Genomic DNA, 18,196 nt, shown 5'->3' with positions numbered 1-18,196 from the left:
TCGTATGGAGTTGGGCTGTCTGCACAATCGTTGAGTGGGAACCACTATACGCTGAACCTTATACCATATGACTAAGTACTTAGGCAGTCTAGATTTCTTACTTTTTTTCCTTCTCACGATCTGCTCTGCAAAAAGCTAGAATAACTGACATTACCATTCAGGCCAGAAAACAATCAAGTCGATATGGAAAGTGTATGGTAACTGGTAAACTTTGATTATTAACTCCACACCCCTATACATTATTGTCACTTCCCCTAATCTACTACTACTACTACCACCAATATCTCAAATCGTCTATCGTATCATCTGCCAATGCTTAGATCAATATCGACATGATCTACTGCGTATATAAAAGGGTATCTCTCATGTTCAGGACAACAACTGCCCCCCACTCAAGTGTATCACAAGTAATCCCCCATTCCCACCCCCCCAATCTACAAGTGAAATAAATCACTCCTTGCTCTTGGACACGGACCGGGAGACCGCCGTGTCGCCCGTCGTCTTGCGCCCGATGCTCCGCCAGCTCTTCAGACTGCTGAAGCTCATCGTGTGGTTGAACTTGCGGCCGGCCTCCTCGTCGCCCTGGTTGAAGGCGCCCCGGACGACGGCGCCGCCCTCGAGCAGACGGAACTGGCGCTTGACCAGCTTCCAGAGCTCGATGCAGGCCACGAAGATGATGAGGGCGGCGAAGGCGATGCCCCATTCCCACGTGATGCCCACGTGCTTGAAGACGACCGTGTTGACGGTGGGGATGTAGACAACCGGGAAGACGGACACGAAGCCGATGCTCACGGCCCAGAACAGGAACTTGTTGCCGTAGATGTCCTTGGCGAAGCTGAAGGCGGAGGTGGACTCGGGGTTCAGCTTGAACATGGACCGTCGGAGGTCCTTGAACTCCCAGGCGCTGATGAGGATGAGCCAGGTCAGCTCGGCGAACACGGCAGCACGGGCTCGGAACACGGGTCGGCACTCTTCGGAGAAGTGCTCGTTGCAGCCGTGGCCGAGGTCCCCGCCGTTAGCCGCGTAGACAACGATGACGAATGTCATGAGAGTAAGAGTTCCCATAACCAGGCCATAGACCACCATATCTACGAGAATCTGGTTGGTGAAGACACCGCGCTTCTTGTCGTGGGGCGGGCGGCGCATGACCTGGCGCGAGGGGGGCTCGCGACCAAGTCCAAAGGCAGGGAAGGACGAGGTAACCATGTTAATCCAAAGAATTTGCAAGGGAGAAATGGGGAAAACGGAAAAGCCAGTGCCGTCACGGAAGCCAAGGCCACAAATCAGCAGAATGACCTCGCCGACGTTGGAGGTCAGCAGATGCAGGATGAACTTTTGGATGTTATCAAACATGCGGCGACCTTCACGGATGGCAGCGACAATGGAGTTGAACTTGTCGTCAGTCAAGACAATCTTAGCTGCCGACTTGGCAACATCAGAACCGGAACCCATGGCAATACCGACGTCAGCACTGGACAGCGAAGGAGCATCGTTGACACCGTCACCAGTCATGGCCATGAAGGCATTGCGGCGTCGAAGAGCTTCAATCATCCGAGTCTTGGTGTCAGGGGCGCAACGAGCAAGCACAAGGGGCAATTCCGGTAAAGCATCGATCTCAGCCTCGGTCAACTTGTCAAAGTCGTTCGCCTTCTGGATCAGGGCATCAGCCACTTCCTTAGAGAGGACTCCCATGTCATGCGGGATGATACCAACTTCCCGGGCGATCGCAGCTGCGGTCGAGGGGTGGTCACCAGTCAGCATGTGGACCTTGATACCGGCTGTGGAACATTCTGCAATGGCGGGCTTGGTCTCACGACGGGGCGGATCGTAGATACCGACAAGACCAAGAAGACTGAGGCCAGTTTCGACACGGCTGCGCAGAGCATCGTCCTTTTCGGTATCGTTGGCTGACGACTTCTCCTCGTAGATGCCGTCCCAAGGGCGAGAAGCAACGGCTAGGACACGTTGGCCCAGAGATGCGAACTCATCCATCTGTTTCAAGAGCCTGTCTTTGTAGTCATCCGTCATCTCCTCTTGCTCATCTCCAAGTCCGACGGTAGTGCAGAGGTCTATGATGCGCTCGACAGCACCCTTGGTGAAAACCATGCTGTGGTCAAGGTTGGGGCCGTTGTAGATGACCGACATACGCTTGATTCCACTATCAAAGGGGAACTCGGCAACCTGCTTCCAGCCTCCCTCGCTCTCGAGGCTCTTCTTGCCCTTCTGGAAACGGTGTGCGAATACTTGGAGGGCAATCTCGGTAGGCTCGCCGGTTGTTTTCCATTTGCGCTCGTCAGCATTGGCTTCCGTCTCGTGTCTGACGGTGGCAAGGTTGCAAAGAGCTGCGGCCAGGAGGAACGATTCTAGGTCTGAGTTCATGGTGGCTTCTACCTCATCTTCTTTCTTAGGCTTGTTGTGTAGCTTCTCGTCAGGTACGTCGAATTTGAGGGCCCCGGCACTGCGCTCCTGATCGAAGTCACGCTTCTCTTCCTCCTTGGGAGAAGCATTGGGGTCCACCTCGGAGACGGTAACACGTCCCACAGTTGGGTCGGCAGGATCCTTGGAGTCGCGGACGGTGTAGATGGTCTTCTTTGGCAGCCAAACTTTCTTGACGATCATGGCACCCTGCGTCAAGGTACCAGTTTTATCGGAACAAATGTTGGTGACACCACCCAGTGCCTCGAGGGCAGACAGGTCTCGAACAACAACGTTGGCCTTCCTCATGACTGTTGTTGCCACGACCATAGTGATGGTCAAAACACTGTAATCGATGTTAGAGAATATGGCATATAGGGTTGATTTAGTCAGTGGACTTACGCGACGAGGGACTCGGGGATGATAGCAATGCCAGTGCTGATGGCGTAGATGATGACCTCACGGTTACCGGTGAAGTTGTTCACGGCGAAGACGATCAGGGCAAGAATCAATGCGCAGCCGAAGAGCATGTAAGCCAACTTGGAGAGCTTAATCTGCAGCGGTGTGCCCTCGGTCAATCCCAGGAACTTGCCGAAGAAGTCGTACACGCGTTTGATCCCGCCAACAACGGGCTGTCGCTTGCCGTACTTCTTGTAGTTCATGGAGCGACCTTCCTTGCGCTGCTTACCAGAAGTCGAGGCAGCAATCTTGCCCACCTCGGTTTGCATACCGGTGGCTATGACAACGCCCCGACCACGGCCTTTTATGACAACAGTGGTTCCGTACCCGAGGTTGATTCGATCGCCGATTCCAAGCTCTTCGTCATCGAGGTTTTCGATGATCTTCTCGACGGGGACCGATTCGCCAGTGAGGGATTGTTCATCAGCACTGAAGTTCATGGCTTCGAAGAGACGGATGTCGGCAGGGATGGTGTCGCCCATTTTCAAGAGCACCACATCACCTGGGACGACTTCGGCACTGTTCTCTTCGTTAATATTGAGAGTTTGTAAATTGGACATGTTGCTCAGACTTACTTGGGGATGACAATAGTCTTTCCGTCACGAAGGACATTGGCACTAGGGGCAGACAGAGCGCGTAAAGCGTCCATCTTCTTCTCAGCCCCGTACTCCTGCCAGAAACCAATCGAGACGTTGAGAACAATGACGACGACCAGAACAGTGCCTTCCACATAATCGCCGACGCCATAACTAAGGGCCATGGCAAAGAACAAGACCTAATCCGAACGATGGTCAGCTACCGATACGAGAGTCCATGGCTACTTACATTCTACTGAAGGGAAGGCGGACGGAACGGGACGGCGGTAACTTACGATAATCATAGCATTGAACAGCTGGCGGAGGAAGATGGTGTACCAAGGGATAGCTCCGCCAACATCAAGCTCGTTCGGCGGGTACTTTTGTTGAAGCTGGGACACCTGAGCAGAGGAGAGACCTCTGTCGGGGTCCGACTCAAGAGTCGCGAAGACATCTTGCACGGGCGAGAGGTATGGATGCCTGGGATACTCTGCGGCCATCGTGAACGAGGACGAGGTCGGAGTAGAGGCCGGCCAGATGAAGAAGTGTCATGCGTGTGGCGAGTCTAGGAGGGATAAGGTTGCAGGCTTGATGATTTTACCTTCTTCGAATGGCTTTCTTCGGTGAGGCTCTTGGCAGGCGAGAAGAAAGCGGTTGGCTTCTAGACCCTCGAAAGTCCTCAGAACCTGGGGAGTACCTCATCTTTATAATGCTACCTACGAATGCGAGCAACAGCGGAACGAACCACGGGCGAGTGCAGCTACTGGGCCCGGCGATGTCATTGAGCGATGCCAAGCGCATACCAAGAACCTTATACCATCATCCTGCGCAGCGAGAGATATGATAAGCCTCGTTGGAGGGGCGCCGGGACCAAGAACTTGAGCAGCATTCCAGAGCCTTATTGGCTCACGGGCTAGTTGGGTATTGGCATGTTGACGACCAAGGAGCGAACCCGAATTATCAGTCCATTGGGGTGGAACAGAGGTGCCGAATAGCCATCGCCAACTCCTTCGTCAAGCAATCGGCAGCCTTGGCTTGGTGAAGCCCAGCCTTGGCTAGCAGAGCCAAGTCTTGGCCTGGCAAACATCGAGAGGCTGAATGGGGAGACTAGGCACGACGTGGGATGCACGTGATCAGACCGGATATCGCCTCATGCTCCTGGGGCTTGGCAGGCAGACCCGTCGTTGGAAGCGGCTTGGGGGAAAGGCTTCACGAGTCGGATTTCGGGCTCCACCTCCACCTGCTCGGGCGGCTTGGCCAGCGAAGGCGGAGATTGTGCACCTTCTGGAGGAGCAGTGGGAAAACCGCTGGATTCTTGGTCATCCAATATGAGGAGTTGATGTCATGAAATGTACACATTGACCGAATGCCCCAAGTGGGTTTGACGTTTGATGTATACAGCAGCGAGGGTGTTATCAGTGCCGCGTACTGCGGATTGATTGCATACGCGAGCAGATTGATTAGTATGTGATTGAGTTTGAGAGGCACACGGGCTCGTCCATATCGACGAAACCCCTCGAAACCCCCTCTTCTCTCAATCGCCGATGGAGGCGCGCCAGCCCGTTCGTTGTTGTTACTTGGTATGAGGTATGCAGTGTGGTATGTATATAACCCCACGACAGGCGCCTGTGTGCGTGCCCATGTGAATGCCCCCAATCCCACTCTGAACTCGGCGCCATTCATTCACACGAAGAGCGGTGCTTTGGGGGGAAGGGGGGCTTGGCGCTGCGATGACGCGACGGCATGGTCAACTGACTTGCAGTGACAAGGAGCAAAGCAATTCCTACCCATCATTTGAACCACATACCCGACGAGACTCTTGACGAGTCTTACGAGAACATTGCTCTTTCCGATCGACCGGCCAGGTTGCCTACACGCTTAAAAGCAGCATAAGGCTAAGCGCTTGCCTACTGCTACAGTACACTCCCCAGCTCTCACACATTGCCCTCCTACCGTCACTACATACCACTCACTACCTACCACTGAATACCACTTACCTGCATGCACTTGCACTTGCATGCTGGGAGAATCTGGGGCTTCGGTTGCAGCAGGTAGCTTGATTGATTGGAACGGCCGACTCTGGTGATGCCGGTCGCTTCAACGTTTTTCCGAGAGCAGGGTTCAGCCACTGAGAGACGGGAGGTCCGGCCGAGTAGCGCATGCATTGCATCAATTGGAACATCCCACCTCAGTTTCTCTCACCCTCCCTACCTCATTACTAATGGTAGCACATAAAGGTACGCCAACCTTGTTTCCCCCGTTGAGCTTTCCCCTCATCTCATCGATCGAGGCTGGGTATGCAGTGTCGTAGTAGGCCAAAGTAGGTACACCTTCGGTATGAAAGGCCCCATGCGAAGCAGTAGGGTTTCGAGAGGTACACTGTAGGTACCGGGCCTAGAGGAGACGGGCGGGAGGAGCTGTCACGTCTAATCTGCCACTGTCTCTTGTCACTCACAGGTTCCTAACGTAACGTGAACGAATTATAATAATTCTCCCGAGCCGTTGGCTGGTGGGACTCGGTTCGCCGTCTATGTAACTGGTTGAGTGTAGCAGCTTCGCGCACTCACCTCACTCAACTCACTCGTTCACTCACTCGCCTCATCCGAGTTTCTCGTTCCACTTGCTGAAATCTTCATCTCTCTCCCATCATTCTCATCCATCACCGACTATACCTTTACTACATCTCCTCGTCCCAGACCCCAGCCACCATCTAACTGTCCGGTCTGAGCGAAAAGACCCAAAACCTCCGTCCTTCAGCACCGTCTGACGACTGCGCGCATACTGTGTCGCTTGAAGACTGCCCCCTCTCATTACGTCATTGAAGATGGCAGATATTACGACCAACACGGCCAATAAAGGTATCAAACCAATGCGAATTCTGTTGCGTCTACTTGTGCGACTCTACATACCCTAGGATTGCCTCCATTAACCCCCAGATGTCTCTTTGCGAAAGCCAGGCTGCGTGGAATCGCATCGGCATTTGTTGTGCCACACTCGAGCTACCTGAAAGCTATGGCACTGTGTGCTAACTTGAAAACCACTCCTTTTACAGCTGTTGCCCCAATGGACAAGCCAGTCGAAAATGGCCCGCCAACACCTCCGGAGACTCATGACACCAAACCGTCTGAGCCAGAGCTGCCGCCCATCGTCAAAGAACCCATGGCCACAGCACAGGCCTCGATGATACCGGCTTCAATTGACAAAACCGAGGCGGGCCAGACGTCTGCCCCAACCGCTAGCACAGATGCCGCCAAGTCCTCCGACGACGCCAAGAACGACGCCGCCCAGGAAACTGTGGCGGAGGCTGGAAAACCAGAGGCGGTAAAAGATACTAACGCGACGTCTGATGGCGATTCGAAGGAAGTCCCCAAGCCCGTTTCTGTTGAAGAAGTGCCGGACCGGGAGCTGGCAGAACCCAAAGCATTGGGTGGTGCGAGCAGCAGCACTCTGACACAGCCAGCCAACGAGCAGGACACAGCAGCAGCAGCAGCGTCCCCACCCGCCAAGGAGGCCGATTTACCGGGTGCTGGGCAGCCTCAGCCCACCGCTGGAACGGTGCCGAAAGAGGACGCGCAATCCACTGGACCCGCTCAGGACCTTGCCGAGACCGCCAAGGGCGAACCACCCCAGACTGGCGAGAAAAGAAAGGCCGACGCCGCCGCCGAGCACGAGGAAACAACCACCAACGGCGACGATGCGCCCAGCGCCCATGTCGACGAGCTCGTCGCCAGCTCGCCCGCCAAGAAACAAAAGACCGGAGACAATGAAACTAATGGCGAAAACGCCGGGGGTAAGCGTGGGCGACCCAAGAAGGAGAAGAAGCCCCCTGCGCCGGTTGGGCGCACCGCCCGCAAAACCAGGAGCCAAGCAGCCGCCGAGTTGTAAACCCCGGCTGTTACCGCGTCTAGACAAGGCGATAAACAAGAGACCGCCAGAAGGGGGAAAAAAGAAGAAAAGAAAGAAAGGAAGAAAAAAAATTCGCACACGACAAGGGGAAAACTAACCACAACAGCGGGGCCAACGATATGTTGCGTCTCTCTTTTCCTAAATGTTTTGTTGACTACTTTGCTTTGTTCAGCTTTTATCACTGGGGGATCAATCTGGTGTTTGCCGGGGAAAAGCAAGGCTAATCCCCACGGGCGGGTTCGACTAACATTACAATATAATTCTGTACATATATCGCCAACGAGATAGTATGCTTGTCTCCAGCTCTTCAGGGCGTAGACTGCTCCGTATACGAGAATCTCTTTACATTGAAAAACTGCCTTACCTGCTCACGTGGCCATGGTGATGCTGCTGGTAACCTTGTGTATATTGGATCTAATCGTTCACACCCAACTCTTACCCCACCACAAGGCACAAACATGAATCACGCGAACGGGAACGCGAGGGATATGTGGTTGCTATGTGAACACACATCGAAGATTACTATGTACTTGCTACTCGGGGGAGTAGACCCGGTTGACCCCTCGAGTTGTCATTAAAAGTATAGTTGCTATATAGGATTCCTTTGCCCTCTTTCCATACCGTACTTTTAGAGTCCCTTGAACTTCGTAAATGGACCTCTTGCGGGTCTATAATCGTTACCAATTCCTAGGATGCCCTGTCGTTTCTAGTTTCTTTCGCCTCCCCTTGAAAAATCAGAGTGACATATACATGTCCACCCGTAGCCTGAACGCCAGACCTATGCAAAGACTTAGACCGCTCGTACACCAGATTAATTATTCGATGCTTCCAGCCAAAACCCCTTCTCTCCTTTCCTCCGCAGACGCTACCATGCACCGCTGGGGTTCCTCCGAGTTCGTGTACTGCGGAAGTAGTCATAGGCCATCGGGTCTTGGACTGGGGCGCTCATGTCCTCTTCGGTCTGGGGCAGACCACCGTATCCCTGTGGCCCTCCACCAAGCATGCCAGCGCCCCCTGGACCTCTAGTGATGGGACGCTCCATGCTTGCGAGCCGCATTGTCGGGGAGGCCAAAGGCATCGCAGCCGCATTACCGACAAGGTTAGCGCCACTATCGTTACCTTGAGAGTAAAGCGGGCTGCGCGTCCGGCCCATGTCGATTTGAGGCGAATAAGGATTGGACATGCCCATGGCCGAAGGCCCTGGGGAATATGCTCTCCCCATGGCACTTGGGCCTGGGCTCGCAGCACGGATAGACGGCAGCCCTGGACTTCCTGGCCTAGATGCTGGTTCGCTACCATTCCACATGCTCCCAGGAGTTCCTGGCCTATAGTGATCAGCCGGTCGGCCGTAGATGTCACCCCCGCCGTGTTCAGACGCAAACTCCGGTCGGTTCTTGTAGTATTCGAAGTCCATGCGGGACTCGTGGACAATTTCGAATCCAGGCACAGAACTCTTTGCCTTGCCTGCCTTGTTCATGTCACCAAGCACGTAGGCGTCCGAATAGCCCGACGTGGACATGGTATCCCCCGAATCAGCCTCACGCCCATCGCTTAGGCGCCCCTTGTAGACCGCGGCCAAGATGTTTTGGGCTTTTGCATGCACCATTGGCGTGATAAGGGGCTTGTAGAGTGCTGGGTGACCAAACCGCGACGCAAGTCGGTCAGATCGAAGAGAGTCCTTGCCCCCAACGCCGCCGTCAGCCTGCCTAGTCTGGACGTTACGGATCGCATAGTAATGAATCTTGGTGTCGAACGCTCGAGAGCAGTAGAGCTTGAATATAAGCATGATGAAAGGGAGCGGTATAACAGCGTAAGCCTGTAATCTTGGCACGTCTCCCCGAATCCAAACGACAAGAAATGTGATGGCATTGCCCAGCATGGTGGCGAAGATCAATCGGTTGAACAGAACTCGCCAGAACATACCCGCCGACTCGGTTTTCGTAATAAAGATGTAGAGAAGAAGATACTTCTTGAGCCAGCAATCAATGGCGAAATAAATGGCCGCCGCTGGAAGCACCAAGGGCTGGAGGCCACCAAAGAATAGCGCAACTGTAGCATAGTACAGGAAGTAGTTGTAGTAGCTGGCGTAGTCGAACGCAGGCGGAGCTGTCAGCTCGATCAGTTCTCGTGGTGTCGGGTTCGAGAATTTGCGGAGGCAGAAGCTCCAGACTAAAGTCCATAGCTGTGCAAGGTCGATGGCAGCGCCCATGCTACGTTGCAATAACCAGGTGATGAAGAAAGGGGTGATGTTGCACAAAGAAACGAACAACTTGACCAAAGGCTGCGCTTCTGTAATCGAGTTCCACGCGTCGCCCGTCTTCATCGTATCCTTAATCACAGCGGTCACGATGGTCCACAGAGCCCCGAATATCGAGAAAATAATGAGATTGTTGAAGACGAAGAAGAAGTAAAGTTTTGACACCACGTGTCTTTCTCTTCCTGTCTTCGTTCGGTCTCCGGCCCTGATCGACAACCGACGAAAAATGATGGGAAGACTGAGATAAACGAGAGATGTTATAGCCGGGTTGACCACACCTTGCACGACCGACCAGAATGACTTGTTGGCGTTTAACTCGGTCTGAAAAGCTGGCCAGACGGATCCCAGGTTGTTCAAGTTGACCAGGAAAATCGCTATCATGGCGTTGGGAGCGATCCACAGGAATGTCAGTAAAGCGACCCAGAGATTGACAATTGTTCTGCGCCAGCCTCTTTTAGACGGGGAAAGGGGCATGTTGGACCAGATGATGTCGTTCGGCCTCGGGGCGAGAGCTACCGTAGTCCCCCTTGGCTTCTTGTGCCGCAAAGCATGGGCGATACAGTGAGCCTCGGAGATATCGTCGTAACTGGCAAAACCGTACGGCAGGGCATTTCGCTTATCAACCGTGTTTCGAACTTCCTTGACTTCAATCTCGAGCTCCCTAATCCTGTTTGTAAGATATTCGATAGCATCAACCTTTTGGCCTTTCGGAAATGTGTCGTAAGATGGATCCTTTTTAGAGGGCGAGCACATAGGTCGCGCCGCGGGCAAGTTTGCAGGGTCTTTCAGGTACCTCGCAAGGACCTTCTCGAGCTTGCGGACGGTGTGGTCGTGCTGTTCGATCAGACTGGGAAGGACCCTAACGTTCCGTGCCATGGCCGTTCTGGAAAAGGACGATTGGGGAATGACCTCGTCAATGATCCTAGCAATTCCTTCATCGGAGGAGAATTTCTTGGGTATGTCGTTTAACATGAGCGTTCGGGAGTGCAAACTGTGCTGGTACTCGTCCGTCTCGAAGTAGTAGCGACGTAGCTCCAAAACTTTCCTATAGTTATACCACAGGAACCCGCAGATGATAGTGTTGGTCAGGTATCCGACAATGACAAGACCCCACGTATTCTTGCCAAAGACTGCTATCGGCGTCATCCTTATGAGCAATAGCGATGGTTGATCCTGTTCGACGTTTTTGGTCCAGTTGATGGGCAGAAGAACGGTGCAAGACAGAACAGCTAGCACGCCGAATATATTCCGCAGCATTCTCGTAAAGCGGAGGAAGATAGTGGCGTCCATGCCCGCATGCTGTATCATTTCCTTCTCGTTCGTCTTCCACAAAGGCGTAACCCAGGCGAAGTAGCCCTTGCCAATCGGTGGCGGCGCATGCTTCTCGTCGGCATGCTTAAGCTTCGGGGCGTACACGACTGAATGGTAGGGTCGTATGAGGGAGAAGAACAGCGCAATTCCTACCGTCAAGCCCAAGGAACTGGCCAAAGAAGAATATACGGCGTTAATCGTAAGCTGGAACAGTCAGTATAAGTCAGTTCTCCACGAGCGAGGACGAGACTCACGTTCTGCTTGAAAGGGTCATTCAGCAGTCGGAGCAACTCTGCCGCTGGATCGTTCCCCTCTTGTCTTGGGGTCAAGCCCGCAGGCCATTCCCATGGCCAAGCCATCTTGGTGTGTACCGACACTCTGCTGACAGAGCCGCCGTCGCACCGAACAACCAAAGCAAGCAATGGCACAAAGACCTGGCCAAAAGTCGAGGGTGCTTATTCGGTGTGCCGCGCTTTCACGAACGACGCATGCGAGCAGGCCTCGGAGGGTGAGGCCAAACTGGTGTCTGCGTTCCAACTCCGCGGGCTGACCAGACTGTTACAGCCCTTGGTTCTGCGGCTTAACGGATGCGTCGGAATGGTGTTTTGTGTAATGTTTTCCCCTTCTCGACTCAACTCTCGAGTTCACACTCGAGTCAAATGGTGAATACGCAACAAGTTTGATCGGTCGCGTGCAAATGCGACGTCGCACAAGACGCCGAAGATGGCTTCTCGGTTTCGAGGACTCCTTATGAGAGGTGTGCGACAGGCCAAATAACACCGGGCGAAGGGCGGCGAAGCGAGAGACAACCAGCGTCGTCAAGGAATGGTCGCCCGTAGAGATAAAATTAGGATCAAACGAGAGTGCGAATCTTCCGGAAGTCTGTAGAGTGACGGCCGATATGCCCGTGTCGTGTCGGATAAGAGGAACGAATGTATTGGTAGGTATTGGATGGGGAACAAGGGAAAATAGAGGATTATTCGGAGACGGATTGGACGTCAGAACGAGACATGATTATCGATCGGGATTCTCTGGTGAGAGAGATGCGTTCATTCATCAACCAATTTGGTCGATCCCCGTTGCCGTAGGACAGGAAGTACTAGTGACATAGCCAAATGACGACTTTCCCCCCCCCCCCAAAACGCTGGACTAGGGAAATATGCCTAAATGTATGTATTGGGGGTACCTTGACCAGGTTGAAGCATCGTTGAATTGTTCAAGCTTCGATGGCAGGGGACCTAGGCCAATCAGCCTCCGACCAAAGGGGAGCAACCCACTATCTGGATTGTTCATTTGGGGTATTAATCCAACCCTCGAAACACCCATTGAGAAGCAAGCAGAAGGTAACGATGGCCGTCTAACGCATATCGACCAACAACGGCCATTAAGGCTGACGGGCAATTTTGATTGATGATGTGCTGTCAGTCGAGACCAATTTCACTAGGTACCCGCCACTGGCATCGGTGTTCAACGCCCTAAGGGCCTTGGAAAATAGCGTGGTGACCAAGCATTGATTGAAGGCAGCGGAGGGTGCCGCTGTACGGGCGCTATACGTGCTGCGTTGTACCGAGTACCTCCCTCCTTAGGGGCCCAACAGGCCCGTTGAAGTTAAAAACTCTATGCGCCCACCCTGTCAATCAATGTGTATCTCGCCTTCATCGCACTTGGACGATATTCTCATTGTTGACATCCATCCGTCCTTCCGGGTTTTAGGCTCGCCCCGGCAGTCTACAGTATTCTGGCTCATGTTGCTGGCATTGCGCGATAAGAAAATATCCGATGGCTTTTTGACTTTCCTGTTCCTGTTCCACCCTGGGATGCCCCAACAAAGCCCATCCCAGCAAATTGCAGTGCACTGGACATACGGATAACGAAGGTGGTATCCTGTGCACAGTGCTGCCTTCTATGTAGATTTGCAGCAGTGCTGCTCGCGTTTCTTCAGACGAACCCCATGTTTACTTGCGTCCAGATGCTGCTTGGGCTAAACATCAATGTTTCAAGGGCCTCCCGAGTGAAGGATCTCAGATACATCACATGATGTACCTCAGCCACCCTCACCACTCCATTCTGCACATCACTCGCGTCCTAAAGGTTTCCGTTGGTGGGAGACACTGTTTCTCGAACTGCAAAGAATGCATCTTTTGGGGCCTAGACCTGAAATCCCTGTGCCAAGCAGTCGCCGATCGTTCACGGTATTGGGTATGACACTTATTATCCAATCGGTCGCATCGGATGACACTATTTCTATTTTCGACCGGCTTGACTGGCCGGAAAGGTGGGCTCAGAAAGACACCTGCGCGTCGAATACGAACTGCTGTTGACGGCTCCTTCTCTCTCCCCAGGGACTGCTAAAATCTCCTGCAGGAAGCATCTTGGCGGGTGAGCTGGGCTGGGCTGGGCTGGGGCTAGTCAGTCACCTGTTTTTACCGTTTTACAGGTGTTTACTCTGTACACCTACTAATCTTTTAGGACGTGACGGCATCGACGCAAGAGCACATGCAGTAAACTCTGAAGGATACGTTTAGTAGGATCATCCATCGAGATTCATGTCACCAGATTTGGCTCTCATGACCAATCCCGCAACGGGGGTCACGAACAATAGGGGTCTTTGGTTATCGGTAGAATTATAGACAGGGCTGTCTGTACAATCAATCTTATTACCGCCGTCTTTCTGTTATTGCAGATCTCCACGACTCCCCGTTTCTATCCCCGTCTTTGCATACGTAATTGTGCCAACTGAGGTAGTATTGCGGGCCAAGGGTTTTTGGCTCCTTGACCAAGAATCCCTTCCCCTTATCCAACGTTTTCGAGGTGTTCCTACACGCGCTTGGCATAAACAAACAGACTGCCAGGGCGAGGGAAAACAAGCTTTGCTATCACGATTCATTGCTACCCCTATGTCTCCCAATTGCCAGATACCTACATTTACCTAGAATTAAGAAAAAACACGTACGCATCTGCTTGACGTGCCAGGGCGGTGGAATCGCTTATCCCAATCTTCATAGGCAACTCCAGTCCACGGTTCAGCAATGCATACTGAATTGTGTCGGCGCTCCGGCGGCAGGAGAGTGCCATCTGATTTACCTTTTCTCCGAGAATAAGGGGCCTACATACGGAGTGTTCTGGGGTACCAAAGGTTGGTTCCACGGCAGCCGCAACTTTATCAATCCGCTTCCGAAACCAGGCACCAGGAGTACATACGTACCGTATCGTAGCCTCCATCTCGCGTACGGTAGGTAGATGTGGGAAATTACCGAGCTGATTGCGCTCGTGTGCCCCATCCCCATACGATGCTGGGTGTGGCTCTGCCGAATACTTACGGAAATCGGAGATAGCGATGATACACTGCGTTTCCGTGAGTTGACTTGGGATTGGACTTGTACGCCTATCGTCCTGTTCACGAAGCCACCTGACCCCGACGAGAAGCGGAATATTGCCCGCTTCGGACCGATCTGTAAGAACCGTAACACCTTCCTGCCGCCATATCCGGAGCGATCGTGGATATGCAGGGACTAACAATGAAGTTTCGTGATGCGCGCGGCAATCGGTACTCTTCGGCTCACGGATCTAACTACATCAAGAAGAGGGAGAGAGAGAGGTAGAAGAGGAACAAGAGGAACAAAAAAAAAGTCGATGTTTTGTTGCACGACGAGCGTCCCTCCTTTTGATGATTAGATGTTCAAAAGCCGCCCACATCTCGCGCGCTCGCTCGCTCGCTCTTGAAGATGATGAATTCGCTGCCGATCCCACTCGGGCCCCCAAGCCCCGACGCCGAACACTGAATGCGTTCTAGTCATACCGACGGACGGCGCTTTGGCGGCGGAATTAACGGCGATTTAAGCCGTATACAAAAGAGGCGCGATCACAGACCGGCATGAACACCATCTCCGAGCAGACGATGTCTCCTCCTTGTAACGATGATGAGGCATGCCTGAGCGGGCTGTGGTGAGTTGTACATATATGGAATGACCTGATGTTTTTGGCCACTTGGGAATAGGTGGCGTGTGGCACTGCGACGACTCACGATGCCAAGAGTTCGTTGGACTTAAAAAAAAGAATGCTTCCGACGCAGCGGAGCTAATGCAAGCGCCCGATTTCCTGGGACTCGGCACACGCAGTCCCTTTTTTTCCTCCCTCGAGAGTCATCACAATCGTATTCAAAGGTGGTAAGTATGTGGCTTGGTCGGCTCACGGCTCGTTTCACTGAGCAGCGGCCGGTGGTTGGGAAGCTCGTGTGATTGACGTGGCGCCAATAAGGATTTTCTGGGGGCCTGGGCAGAGACGCCGGTTGGCCGGAAGAAGCAAACAGCAAAATTCATCGCCGCGTCCCACAAATACACGAGCCTTGGAAGCGGAGCGAGTCGGTCAAGGTGTGACGGTGTGAACAGGATGCATATATAGATGATGCTCATATAGACTGGGCGAGAGGTAGGAAGCACGCTTGGTCACAGTATTTTAATAAACCAGGTATCGCCATACTGCCGGACCTTTTTTTCTTTTCCTTTGCTCGACTTTGGTTTCACCTTTAACAGCAAGCGGAGCGAAAACAAGAAGAAAAAGGAAAATCGCCCAACATGGCCGCCCAAGTATATACAAGTCGCGTTTCGAGTATACTGCTGTTTGTCTTGTGTTACGTGCTGCCACTTGCCGCCGCCGCCTCCATCGGAGCACACAGCAACGGCAACTCCTCCCAGGCGGTCTTCCCGGGGCTCGCCAAGCGCGAAATGGACGTCGGGTCCTCGTGTTCGGAAGAAGGGCAGTGGAACTGCATGGGCGACTCGTGGCAACGATGCGCCGCCGGGCGATGGAGTGGCGTCGTAAAGAGCGCGCCCGGCACCTCGTGCACGCCCAACGGCCTCACGGACGACCTGGACGCGGAAAACTCGACGGACTCGTCCGACTCGCCCTCGGACTCATCGGACTCATCGGACGAGAGCTCGGCATCTGGAGACAAGCCTACCTCAGGTAAGACAGGCACTTGCAAGGGCGTCTCCTCCGACTTCAACTAAAACAAGCATAGTGAGCACACCTATAGCAACAATTCTGGGCGGTTACTCGGGGTGGACAGTCTGGTCGCTGGTGGGCGTTATTGCTATTCTGGCAAGCTGAGTTGGACGGGGGTCTATAGGGACTGGAGTTCGCATGGCAAAATAGAGAATGCATTATCCTTCTTACTGGCTGTGTCTTTGCAACCCGTTTGGGGGGAGATGACGGGCGTCCCCAAGTCGCCTTAGGAGACGCAACCGGCTCCTATACTAACGCCTCGCGGCATTGTAGCAATGGGCTTCTGAGAACACGCACGGCTAGCCAGAAATGACATCCTGCCGATAATATCGATGTCTCTTGTTCGCGAGCTCAGGAAACTTGGCCTGGGCGCAATGGAAGTGCCATGAATACTTCTCCCCGAGTTCGGGAACGTAACCCGATACTTCAGCGGCCCAGACAGTACCATCATTCGGGGTAGTCAGACGGTTTGCAGGAGGAGGAAATCGGTTCACCTCGACAACAAGGCCCACGCAGAATCGAGCACGCCACTTCGGCTCATGGGGGTTGAGTCTCACCATGAATACCTAGGAAAGGAGTGAAGCGACCGTCTTCATGCTTTGCAAAGTCCAGGACTCCGTGTCGAGGCATGGGCACAGTAACAATGGTCTATGGGGAGAACGAAGGCGACCACGCACGGGGACCGTTGCATAGAATTGATGCGCGATTTCATACCTTGAGGATCTATCTCCAGGCCATAGCCGTGGACGATCTTGGCGGACAATTATGAAAACTGCGGCCCCGAGCGAAAGGCAGATTCCGTCTTACATCAAGTATACGGGTGGACTTCTTTTTATCTCGAATCTTCCGGGTGGGGGACCCTGGATGTCTCGCACACGCAGCTGGTATTTCCGGGTCAGCAATATTGCCGTGCTTGTGGTTTTCCACGGAGTTAATCATTATGGAGATGCCAAGTCGATCCGAATCGCCCTCACAGCGGGAAAGTACAGACATACCGTATACAATGCCCGATGAAACGCAAGGCCGGCCACGGTATGGAACCGGATTCCGCCATATGTGTGCCCTTCTGTCCGCCTCCGCCATCGGGTTTTCTTTCCTTGCGGCACTGCACTGAAGCAACGACATCTGGGCTGGAGAGGAGTGGTAGGTCCAGTTTACGAGAATGTGCGATGATGTAAACAATTACATCGGACAGAACAGCGCGCAGCCGATGGCGTTATGCAGCTTATTAGCTTCGCATTGCTTGTTTTGTCGATATAAGCTGACAAGATGTGCCCACCCACAGCCAAGAAAGACGCCCTGATGACAAGCTTCACCTTCCTAGACCTCTCATTGGTCGCTCTATGCAAGTACCGGCCACCATTTGTAACCAAAATCCCGAGACGCATCTCCATCTCGGTCCCGTGTCCAGGTGGGGGTGGCGGCTGATGAAGATGCTCCTCTCTCACAGGTCGTCATCTCCAGGGTCCGGGGATTTTACGGAGCCGCATCTGGTCTTCTGGAAGGATACGGTGTGTGTATATAGAAAACCAACAGCCGGATTGACGGGAGACTAACAAAACCGGTCTAAAGCGGGTATCCAAGTGCCACTTGTGTCTGGATCTCGCCATGAGTCATTGGTAAGTATAGGGGTTACTGCCGCCTTTTGTCCCGTAGTTCGTAAGCTATCCTATCGCCAACCGATCCAAGCAACCTGTACACCGGTCAAGAATCGCGAGTCGGGGTAGCTGAATGAGTAGGGCATACAGATGTGGAGGTGGGCAAGCAGACGCTTCTAGATCAGTGCCAAACTACCGGGGTTCCACAGCAGGCGCCTCCTCAGCTCACCAGGACCCCCGTGGCCATACGATATCTTGAAGCTTAAGGGCCTAATCAAAACCACAAGCGTGGTTTTTGTTGCTATCGTCGTAAGGCGGTCCTTGCGAGCTACACATCCCAGTCCAGAATTAGTCATCTTGGAGAGCCCAAGCACCGGGCCCCGATATGGTATTTGGCTGAGCCAGGGGTGTGTGTATGGCATGCATATCGCCTACAGCGTTGTATCTATCCCCTTCTGCTTTCTATATGCACTCGGGGTTCGCAACTTCGCGCCTTCGCAACCCCGCGATGTGGCAGCCTCCGTGCCTCCACAGACATTCGGGAGGCATGAGAGCGTCGCCTTGTCCTTATGCGAGCCTGGCAGGTCGCCATCGAGCGGTCGCAGTGGGGGCGGGGGTGCCGGAGGTCGTACAGAGGTCACCTCCAATATCGGCCAAACTACTTACGTGTA

The 18,196-nt window shown here is 53.4% G+C and overlaps 5 protein-coding genes across 5 annotated transcripts; 2 read left to right on the top strand and 3 right to left on the bottom strand.

Moving 5' to 3' along the window:
- Positions 1-450: 450 nt before the first annotated feature.
- Positions 451-3,949, bottom strand: PG985_006946 (potassium/sodium efflux P-type ATPase; the record flags this gene model as incomplete). The annotated part of the gene is made up of 4 exons (XM_066826715.1): positions 451-2,761; positions 2,818-3,393; positions 3,450-3,649; positions 3,746-3,949. 4 exons carry the CDS (start codon positions 3,947-3,949, stop codon positions 451-453), a joined length of 3,291 nt encoding a protein of 1,096 aa, XP_066686322.1.
- A 2,563-nt stretch (positions 3,950-6,512) lies between these two features.
- On the top strand, positions 6,513-7,334 carry PG985_006945 (uncharacterized protein; the record flags this gene model as incomplete). The annotated part of the gene is made up of 1 exon (XM_066826714.1): positions 6,513-7,334. The coding sequence occupies one exon, from the start codon at positions 6,513-6,515 to the stop codon at positions 7,332-7,334; it is 822 nt and encodes a 273-aa protein (XP_066686321.1).
- An 886-nt stretch (positions 7,335-8,220) lies between these two features.
- Positions 8,221-11,282, bottom strand: PG985_006944 (uncharacterized protein; the record flags this gene model as incomplete). Its single annotated transcript, XM_066826713.1, has 2 exons — positions 8,221-11,127; positions 11,178-11,282. The coding sequence occupies 2 exons, from the start codon at positions 11,280-11,282 to the stop codon at positions 8,221-8,223; spliced, it is 3,012 nt and encodes a 1,003-aa protein (XP_066686320.1).
- A 4,215-nt stretch (positions 11,283-15,497) lies between these two features.
- On the top strand, positions 15,498-15,932 carry PG985_006943 (uncharacterized protein; the record flags this gene model as incomplete). The annotated part of the gene is made up of 1 exon (XM_066826712.1): positions 15,498-15,932. The coding sequence occupies one exon, from the start codon at positions 15,498-15,500 to the stop codon at positions 15,930-15,932; it is 435 nt and encodes a 144-aa protein (XP_066686319.1).
- A 294-nt stretch (positions 15,933-16,226) lies between these two features.
- PG985_006942 (uncharacterized protein) lies at positions 16,227-16,866 on the bottom strand (the record flags this gene model as incomplete). The annotated part of the gene is made up of 2 exons (XM_066826711.1): positions 16,227-16,493; positions 16,735-16,866. 2 exons carry the CDS (start codon positions 16,864-16,866, stop codon positions 16,227-16,229), a joined length of 399 nt encoding a protein of 132 aa, XP_066686318.1.
- Between the last annotated feature and the right edge of the window lie 1,330 nt (positions 16,867-18,196).

Source organism: Apiospora marii (assembly GCF_038362585.1).
Source record: "Apiospora marii strain CBS 49790 chromosome Unknown utg000004l_segment0_segment0, whole genome shotgun sequence".
NCBI classification, from domain to species: domain Eukaryota; kingdom Fungi; phylum Ascomycota; class Sordariomycetes; order Amphisphaeriales; family Apiosporaceae; genus Apiospora; species Apiospora marii.
The sequence above is the reverse complement of the archived record's forward strand: the minus strand, read 5'-3'. Positions and strand labels throughout refer to the sequence as shown.